The sequence below is a fragment of the Fusarium musae genome, chromosome 3 (genome assembly GCF_019915245.1).
Source record: "Fusarium musae strain F31 chromosome 3, whole genome shotgun sequence".
NCBI lineage: Eukaryota > Fungi > Ascomycota > Sordariomycetes > Hypocreales > Nectriaceae > Fusarium > Fusarium musae.
Window position 1 is genome coordinate 1,866,786 of NC_058389.1, and position 9,874 is coordinate 1,876,659.

Consider the following 9,874-nt stretch of genomic DNA (forward strand, 5'->3'; position numbering starts at 1 on the left):
TTGCATTGGAACTTTACCTGATCCTGGATCTTGGATCTTACTTATGCTCGCCTTGAGATTACTTGTTAGGATGGGTCCGAGATGGCGATACGAGGAGGTTGAATGCTTAGTACGTAGGTGCATAAAATTGAAAAGCCTCTGTATTTTGTTAGATCACAGCAAGCATAATGTGCACGTCAAAGCTTCCATCTCATACAAAACTAGCATCAATAGTCCCTAGATATCAACACTAAAAGGAGATATTGCCTCTTTACAGATAGATCACCAACACGAATAAAGGTGGTACCGGCCTGTGCTATATCAAGTTAGTAAATACCTAGGTAATCTACGCTCGGTTGGTTGAAGTTTGAGATGGATGTTGCAGCTAGGACGTTTCTGATCCTGGACTGTAGAACCTGCAGCAACCTATCAGAGGGCCTAGCGTTAAGCCGTTAGCGTTAGCGTCGCGTGCTGTCCTCGATGCGGATGTCTGTGAAGGACGGACTCAAGGTGCAGGCAGGTAGGGCAGGCAGGTGATGGCAGAGGTGCCACACGGACTTCCACTTGTGGATGGCAAGATTCCGGTTGACGGCAATGGCAGTTGCGTTGGCTTCAGCGTCCTCCTTCCAAGGTAGATTAGATTCAATTAAACCGTTTCCCCCCTCCCCCAGATCGAATAAGATCTTTATCTCTCCATTGCTCGCCCACTACTTGTCGCCCAATTGCTCAACCGCTCCAATGCATCTATAAACCCGCTAGGATCGCCAAGCTGAAACCCTCGCTCAATCCCCGATCGACCCATCAATCAAAGTACCCCTAATAAAGTCCGGCCGAGGCGTGGATCCCAGTAAACGTCGAGTAATAAGTTCAAGGTTGAACCAACAATCCAAGAACTCGATCAGAGGACAGCGACATCACAGTGAGGCGACTTTGAATCAAGTGAGGTGATAAACACCATCGGCGCGGGAGTCGTCAATTCTCCACCCGAACTCCTTTTCTTCAATATCCTTACCTACATTTCTATCAGGGCTGAATCACGCTCTGCTCTTGCATATATCTGCCACCAGAGTCAGACAGTGCATGAAGACGTCCTTGCTCGCTGGGCCTCTTCTTGAAACCAACGCTGGCACTGGCACTGACTGACACTGCCATTGCTCAGTGTATCCCTGTCACTGTTACGCATCATCGTTCGAAAGAAACGCATTTCCTCAAGTGTTGCAACCTCTCAACTCCACCCTCAAGTCTTGACAGAAATCACTTACGCAAGAATCCAAGTGATCACGACAACTCCCTGGTTCATTCAGTATCATGAGTAGCGACGGTGTTGGTGGCCGGTTCTGGCGCAAGCAGAAGCTCGGCTCAAGGGACTTCACTCTTCAAGAGCGCAGAGCAACAGGTGAGGGTGAGGCAGATGTCGAGGCCGAGGAGGGTAGCATTCGCCAAGGAGTATCGACGGAGTATCGCACCTACAAACGGCGTTGGTTTGGTCTCGCCCAGCTTACGCTGATGAATATTATTGTGTCGTGGGATGTAAGTTTAGAGTTCCCACGCCACCAATCGAATAAGATGCATATGCTGACAGAAGAACGATAGTGGATGACCTTTGCACCAGTAGCATCACAGGCTGCCGAGTACTATGATGTACGCGAATCAACCATCAACTGGATTAGCACTGCATTCTTCCTTGCATTCGTGGCTGTATTTCCCATCAGCATTGCCATCCTCCATCGGGGTCCGAAGCTGGCCTTCATGACAGCCGCCGTTCTCATTCTCATTGGTAATTGGATTCGATACGCCGGTTCTACCAAGTCTAGTGGTGGAAGTATTGCCTATGCCATGGCCGGAGAGATTATCATTGGCTTTGCCCAGCCTTTTATTCTTGCAGCACCAACTCGATACTCGGATTTGTGGTTCACTAACCGTGGACGTGTCGCTGCAACAGCTCTGACAAGTCTGGCCAACCCGTTCGGTGCAGCATTCGGACAACTAATTACACCACTCATGGTTAAAAAGGCTGGCGATGTGTCAAACATGGTCCTCTACATCTCCATCATCGTATGTGCCCTTCAAATTTCTTGTTTCCATATCTAACGATTCTAGTCAACGGTCTGTGCCGTGCCTGCCTTCGCCGTTCCGGCCAAACCTCCCTCGCCAGTTGGTCCAGCAGCTGAGACCCCTAAACTCAGTCTCCGCGAATCCTTTGGGGTTTTGAGTCGTTCTCTCGAGGTCTGGCTGGTCCTTGTTCCCTTCTCTATATATGTCGGTTTCTTCAACTCGATCTCTTCACTTCTCAATCAGATCTTCTCGCCATATGGCTTTTCAGATGACGAAGCTGGTATCGGCGGTGCCGTGCTTATCGTTGTTGGTCTCATCGCCTCCGCTATCTCGTCACCCATTATCGATCGCACGAAGAGTTTCCTCTTAACTCTCAAGATCCTTGTTCCCATCGTTGGCGTCAGTTACCTGGTCTTCGTCTGGATGCCTGAAACAAGGGATATTGCTGGTCCCTACGTAGTCCTCGCCATTCTGGGTGCCTCCTCCTTTTCGTTGGTTCCTATCGTACTCGAATTTCTTATCGAACTCAGTCACCCACTCAGCCCCGAAATCACTTCAACTTTGGCCTGGGCTGGTGGTCAGCTGTTCGGCGCTATCTTCGTCATCATTAGCGATGCGCTCGTGGCCGATAAGGACGCAAACCCTCCGAAGAACATGAAGAATGCCCTGATCTTCCAAGCAGTTGTGGCTCTTGCCGTAATGCCCCTGCCTTTGTGTCTGGGGCTTTTTGGTCGGAAAGAAAAGACGATGCTTCGACGTGTTCGCTCGGATGAACAAAACCCGTCGGACACGACTGTAACGACTAACGCGTGATTGGATTTCAACTGAATGCGACATGGGCCTGACGTATGGTTTCCCAAGCTATGACTTTGGGAACTACTAATATTATCGTCTTCTGTGGCGTTTATATATGCCTGTCATTGTCGCAATATACCCATTTCCTTTTTAGTTAAACGCCGATCGGATCCATTAATCAGGATGGGATCCTTTCCTCTATGCTTTTCTAACCCCAAGAATGGTCTCCCACTCGTATCGCATGTTCTCCATCCTTTCCCAGCATTCGGCGCCCAGTTCCTCGAATCGCACGACATCCTCCTTGGTCACGTCTTTAGCGCCTCTCTTTCGCCCGATGGTCTTCTTGAAAACACCAACAGCCGTGTCCGCTTCCAGCGCCGCCGCATCCTCGACTTTGCCCTCCCAACCCCAGCCTTCAACTTCTGTCTTCTTAACTTCGACCTGCATGTGACGGTTGGAACTGCTCCCCCACTTGACGCGCTCGGCACCTAGTTCATCAAGCGCAGATTGCTCTTGGAGCGCAATCCAAACAGGGGATTTGGCACCGGTATAGCTGTCTGTGTTGTGCCAGGGTGAACCAATCCAGCGACTGATCAGAAGAGCAAGTTCATATGCCCACATCAGAAACCAGGGAACTGGGAATAAGGTGCTGGCAACAATACCCGGATGGGTGAGATACATGCGCGGTCCAATGGGTTTATCGTGGGCCTCATTGGGGTCGTCGGGAGTGAAGAAGCGGCTGGAAGATGGCACGGCGGCTGGAAGAGTTGCAGTAAGGGAAAGGATGTCGGTGACTCGCTTGGCGGATTCGTACGGGCCTTTACCATTGAAGCACTGGAAATCGGACATATCGAGAACACTGTCGACGGCCTCAAGGCTGCTGGACCAGACCAGACGGCCGGGTGTTTCGGATTCGGATCGCCGACTAAGTAGTGGAAGAAGTTCATGGGCCAATATATAATGACCAAAAACACACGCTGTAAACACCTCGCCGAGTAAAGGTTCCTTAGGCTGTATTCAGTCAATGGGTGAAATCCCTGAGTTGCTGGGACTCCGACTTACATAATTGTAGTTGCGCTTTTCGTTCAGCAGAGCAGTAGGGAGGGCCATCTTGAAGTTTGGCCAAGTAACAGACTGCACCAACCCCTGGGTCAAGATAGTCCATACAGCTTTGGGATAATTGACCCCTGACCACCCACCATACGCAGCATTGAATACTACAGTATCCAGCCTGGGAATGCGTACGTTTTGTAGATATTCGCCTTGCAGCCCCTCAGGGTTGCTGACTGGGCCTCGTAACAGGGCATTTGCAAAAGAATACACCCCGCGCAAGTCACATAGGTCAAGCTGCAAGCTCAGAACATGGATCCGCGCAACAGTATCCTCCCAACGATATGAACTCCCGGCACGTGAACGTAGTGCTGTAGAAGAATGCGCGGCTTTTTTTGCGTAATCGCGGAGGGTTTTGATCGTTTGTAAGGACTTGGATTTGGATCGTGTGGTAGGGATGAGGATAAGGTGGGAGCGCAAGGACCGTGTAGCGAGGAATTCGTCAATCAATCGTTCTCCAATGCTGAGACCGATACCACTTGAGCTGTATTAGCTGTCGTTCCCTAAAGCCGGGAGCAATTGAGCAAACCTATTGGCACCTGTGATCAGAACAAAAAGTTGCTCCTCACCTGAGACTCCCTCCCAGGGGGCTGTCGCTGGTGACAATTGTGAGCCCATCTAGATGGAATGCAGCTCAATTCTTGGGTTATGGCATTCGCAGTGGGCAAAGACAATCCTACGAATACCAACACAATGCGATAAAGAGTTGAGGGTGGTGTGTTAGATGTTAAGATGTTAACTGTGGTGTTGGGTGGAAAGAAATTCACGTGATACTGGTAGGTAGCATATTTAATTTCCATGCTGTCACAGCTCAATCCGAAAACGAATAAGAGACTGTGGTACATCAATCACTACATCTTCACAATACGTCCAGTCAGGTAAGCTGAGAAAAGGTTAAGGCATCTCATCATTATTCTTGATTGTTATTAAATTGGTAACTACCCTTTTTCCCAGCGAATATCCATTCTCTCCATGAATACTCCGTATACCATTGCAATTTGTTCAGGAATGGCTAAATCAACCCAATCATTACTCCCGGGCCTTGCTGCTGCCCTCTCGCACAGCTTCGAGAATCAGATTCTTAGCCTTTTCAACTCCATCCTTGGTTCCAATAATTTCAATGGCTTCGTCTTTGGCCTGGTCACGAGGGACCTGGATCTTGCAATTGCTCTCCTTTCTGATCGAGTTGACCTTGGAGCCGTTGGGACCAATGACATGTCGGTAGGTTCGAGGGTCTGGGAGAACCAGATAGCCTGTAGCATCATTCTTCCTGGCCTGCTCAAGAGCCTTGGCAATGGCATCCTTTGCCTTCTCTACGTTCTCAGATGAACCGCGCAGAACCCAAGGGAAATCGCCATCGTCACCAGCATTAATCTGGACGACCTTCCACGAGTGTGCCTCGGATGTGGCATCGTCGTCGTCAGTGATCAGAGGGAGTGCTCCGACGTTGGAGCGAGTGGAAGAGTCAGGCTTCGCAGGCAGGGCTTGGCCAGCATGGTCAACAGTGACCGAGTAGTTGTTGCGAAGCTGGCGGAAGAACTGTCCACCATTGGAAATGGAATGGTGAAGGTTGCGAGGGACCTGGATGGTCTCACCCTGTTGCTGTTGAACAAGTCCTTGGATGTGCTCCTTAGCCTTGGCCACGTTCTCAGGGCGGCCTGTCAACTTGACGCCAGTCTTGCCATCACCTTGGCGGGGAACGTCGATAGAGACGGTGAACTTGGACTCGAGCTGGCGCTTTGTATCACCACCACGGCCAATGAGCGAACGGTGGTTCTCAATAGGAACATCCACAATCTCAGTGACCTGGCTCTCACGCTCACCCACAATCTCCTGAATACGCTCAACGATCTTGTTCACAACATCAGTGCGACCCTCAATCTTGATAGTATTTCCATCGGCCTCCTGCTTGGGGAACTGAATGGTGCGAGCAAGCTCTCGTCGGTCATCAGAGCCACCGGCCTTGACGACAATGTCGCGAAGGTTGGAGCCTGTAACAATTAGTTATGGTGTGAATAAAGATAAAAAGGTATAAACTTACCGCCAGCTCCAATGAGAGCCTTGTGGTACTTCTTATCAACGTCAAGGGTTCGGACTACAGTATCGTCGAAGACAGCTCGCTTCTCCTCAAGAACCTTCTTAGCCTTGGCGACCTGTGAAGCGGTACCCTTGATCTGAATCTCGACAATGTCGGTATCTCGGTCTTGAGGTACATCGATGCGAGCACCGGTAACTTGGCGAAGCTCATCTAGAGCGGAACCACCCTGTCCAATCAGAGATCCGACTTGCTTCTGCTGCACAGCAACAGTGGCGGTAGCCGAATGCTCTTCAAGATACTTGTGAAGAGAAAAGATCTCATCCCGAGCCTCGTCAGCACCCTTCTTGGGACCTCGGATGATGACCTCATCAGGAGCCTGCTGTCGACGAGGTTTGGCACCCTCTTCGGCATCGACATTCGACTGCTCATCGTCTGCAGACTTGGCAGATCGAGGGAAGAAAATATGAACCTTATAACGGGTCTGCAGCCGGTTGATCTGGCTTCCCTGGGCCCCAATTAACTCCCTATGATACTTGGGGTCAATCTTCAGAGTGTGACTTGTCTCATCTGCCAGTGTACGAGCGAGGCTCTGGATATAAGAGCGAGCAGTCTCGGCCTTGGCCTTGGGTCCCTTGAGCTCAACCTTGCCATCTTGGACTTGAATCTCAACATCGAAACGGTCTCGAAGCTCACGAATGTTGCTGCCACCCTTACCAATTAGGTGGTTGGCAAACTTCTGAGGGAAATCGAAAGACAGGGTGAAACCTCGCTCCTTCTCGTCCTCCTTCTCTTGCTCAACAAAAGCATTGGACTTGGCAGCAAGGGACTCGACAGCTGAAGCAGGTCCTCTAAGGGTGATACGAGTTCCATTCTTCGAGACGCGGACAGGAATCTGGTCCGACTTTCGAGATTCCTGCTCCTTCTTGATGAAACGTCTAAGTCTTTCATGGTATTTGGCAGGGACATCGAGCTCGGCACTAGTGATAGCTTCCTGCTTGTTGATCAGCTCAAGAATGTGTTTCTGGGCATCCTCGAGTCCCTTCTTAAAGGCACGAATCTCGGCATCTGTGGGCTTAGTGCTAGGCAGCTGATAAGGACCATTGGCGGGATCAGGACCTTCAAACACCAGAAGGACAGGAACATTGCCCTCTGAAGCCTCAGGAACAACAACCTGGACACCATAGTCATTCTTCACTTGACGAGAAATGTTGTTACGAAGGTGCTGGTGGAAGAAAGGATCAACGGGGATAGCGCTCATGCGAGAGGGAGGCTGGGCATTGACGATGCCAGTGATTTCAGACTGGGCACGAATGGCGTTCTTACCCTCGCGTGAGTAAAGTTCCCAAGGAAGTGCACCTCCTTCTGAGAAGGGAGTGTTGATATGAGTGTTGTAGATCTTTTCCAGGCGCTCGATCTCCTTGCGTTGACGGAGATATCGAGTCACGTTGCTAGCATGTGCAGCAGCGCCGCCTGGAGCGTTGCGGTGGAATCGAGCAATATCCAAGTTGGACATCTGCATGCCCATGGCAAGATCCATAGCCTTCTCCAGGCCAGAAGCAACCTCGTCAGCGGGTCCAATGACGGTGATAACGTCATCATCTTCATCGGTGGGAAGAAGAATGGAGCAGCCAGTATCAGCAAAGAACTGCTCAGCAGGAACACCTCGGTCGCCCACGATGAATTGGTGGCGGCCACGCTGGATAGACAGCTGCTCGGCAGCAAGTTCCCTGTGGAGCTGGGCAACTCGGCGCTCGATCTCGGCGCGAGCCTTTTGCACTGCAGCTCGGTCACCAGCAAGCTGGATGTGGCTATCGTCGTTGCCAGCAGGGGCGAAGATAGGTCGTTCACCAGGGTTGGCAGTAACAGCAGCGGGCCCCGTGGAGTATGCCTGCAGGGGAGGGATGCGAACCTGCACACCACTGTCTTGTTCAAGAGCTTGAGCAAATGCATTATCTTGGCCAGCGATGAAGGGATAGAAGGCAGCAGGAATGCCCCGAACCTTAGTCTGGACATTGGCAGACCGTTCGTCAGCAATCTTGAGGATCGCATCTCGAGCAGAAGCGGCAGAGAGGGCATTACCCTCAACCGTCACATCAATGGTAGCATCGTCATCCTCCTCATCGATAGGGTTGCTTTCGTCGACTTTGGGGAGCTGAATCTTGGCACCCGACTTCTCCTGGAGAGCCTTGATCGTGGATCCTCCCTTACCTATGATGTGGGCGCGGGCTGACTGAGGAATAGGAACTTTGATGGCAGTCTAGCAAGTATTAGTTTAGTTCATGAATAGGAGACACGTAAACTTACTCGAGTACCAATCTGACCGACCAGATCCTTGATCGCCTGTTGAGCGACATCCTGGGGACCAGTAGCATCAAACCTGTAGCGGCCATTGGCGGTGGTGTTCATCGAGAGGGTGGCACGAGACTTGCGGTTGAGATCCTTGATGATATCAGGGATGGGCCTCTTTAGCTGGCTACGAGATAGGATGTACTGGGGATCCAGGGTGACAGACTCGACATTACGGCCAGGGATGAACATAGATGGCTTGTTGGGGGTAGCAGCACCAGAGGCGGGAGTAGACGAACGAGAGCCACCGTTAGAGGCGGCGCCGTTCGCGGTCTTAGCTCCCCAGATGGGCGCTACATTGGCAGCCTTACCCTTGGGCCCGCCGAGCTCGGGGAACAGCTCATGAGACTGAGTATCGAGAGTCTTAGCAGCGGTCTGCTTGGGAGCTGCTTTGGGAGCTGGAGCCTGGGCTTCGGCGGAGCTAGAGGCCTCGGCAGGAGAACGGATTGGAAGGTCCTCATCAGGTGCATCCTCGACGGTGACATGATGAGGAGCCTCTGCGTGCTTCTGCATGAGCTTCTGGGCAGCGGAGAGCTCGTTGGCGGGAGCTTCGGAAGCCATTTTAAGCGTGGTTTGTTGTTTCGAACGGTGTAGCTAGCTAGAGTCGGTATTGGTGGCAGATGAACTGATGTTGGATGTCAGAAAGGGGCCAATCAAAATCGAATTGGGAATGCTATTCAAGAGCTTTGCGTAGTAAATACTCACCGAGTTCAATTGGCTACGAGAGCAATGAAGCTTGCGGCCAAATAAAGGTATTGAGAAAATGTGAGGCTCGACAGAGGAGGGATGATCAGATGTATTAACGAGTCTTGTCTCTAGAACATTGTGCAAGAGATAGCAGACGATGGAAACCGGTAACCAGAAGGGAGAACCAGAGCTGTGCTAGAGACCGTGAACCGAAAATACGACGGACTCAAAGAGGATGATTGAGGTTTGGGGATGAATTGTCATAGACAAAGTTGAGGGTGAGGTGGAAGTTTCTCCAGACCGCGGCCTCTCCCCACGAGATGCAGTAGGCCACCTTTCCTTGGTGCAGGGATTACCTATGCTAACGGAGACACCTAGAATTTACGCGAAGCTTGTCCGAGGCAGCGGGCACCAGTCCTTTTTGAGAAGGCGAGGTTTTAAAAAGGGAAAGCGGGGTTTGTACACTGTAAGGTAGCTGGTAGGTAGGTAGGTCGATATGGTGATATCTTTAGGCTTTTTATCAACCACAGTTTGCAACAATTGTGAGAATTTTGTGTAAGTTTTGCCTGCCTTTCAGGTTCGTGGCCCTCAAGCTGCCCTGATGCCAAGATGTCCAAACCTTGAGACGTATTATTCATCAGCCTGTTCCAATAGACATCCACTATAAAAGCCACTATCCAATGGATGATGAAGATAAACAATCCTCTTATGAATGTAGCCATACGGACACCTGAGATTCAGACATGAAGTTTTTCCATTATGTCAGTTGTTACATTACCTGGCCTGAGGCTGCCTATCTACAATGCTTCGAACCTTGTCTAGGTATGTGTGATTGGAGGTATCCCGGAGACAGTATCTGGATCG

At 50.9% G+C, this 9,874-nt stretch overlaps 3 protein-coding genes across 3 annotated transcripts; 1 reads left to right on the forward strand and 2 right to left on the reverse strand.

Annotated features, from left to right (window-relative positions):
- Positions 1-1,287: 1,287 nt before the first annotated feature.
- Positions 1,288-2,847, forward strand: J7337_004045 (uncharacterized protein; the record flags this gene model as incomplete). Its single annotated transcript, XM_044821748.1, has 3 exons — positions 1,288-1,509; positions 1,573-2,034; positions 2,080-2,847. 3 exons carry the CDS (start codon positions 1,288-1,290, stop codon positions 2,845-2,847), a joined length of 1,452 nt encoding a protein of 483 aa, XP_044683081.1.
- A 180-nt stretch (positions 2,848-3,027) lies between these two features.
- J7337_004046 (uncharacterized protein) lies at positions 3,028-4,040 on the reverse strand (the record flags this gene model as incomplete). Its single annotated transcript, XM_044821749.1, has 3 exons — positions 3,028-3,840; positions 3,892-3,975; positions 4,029-4,040. The coding sequence occupies 3 exons, from the start codon at positions 4,038-4,040 to the stop codon at positions 3,028-3,030; spliced, it is 909 nt and encodes a 302-aa protein (XP_044683082.1).
- A 928-nt stretch (positions 4,041-4,968) lies between these two features.
- J7337_004047 (uncharacterized protein) lies at positions 4,969-8,884 on the reverse strand (the record flags this gene model as incomplete). The annotated part of the gene is made up of 3 exons (XM_044821750.1): positions 4,969-5,930; positions 5,981-8,234; positions 8,282-8,884. The coding sequence occupies 3 exons, from the start codon at positions 8,882-8,884 to the stop codon at positions 4,969-4,971; spliced, it is 3,819 nt and encodes a 1,272-aa protein (XP_044683083.1).
- Positions 8,885-9,874: the final 990 nt, after the last annotated feature.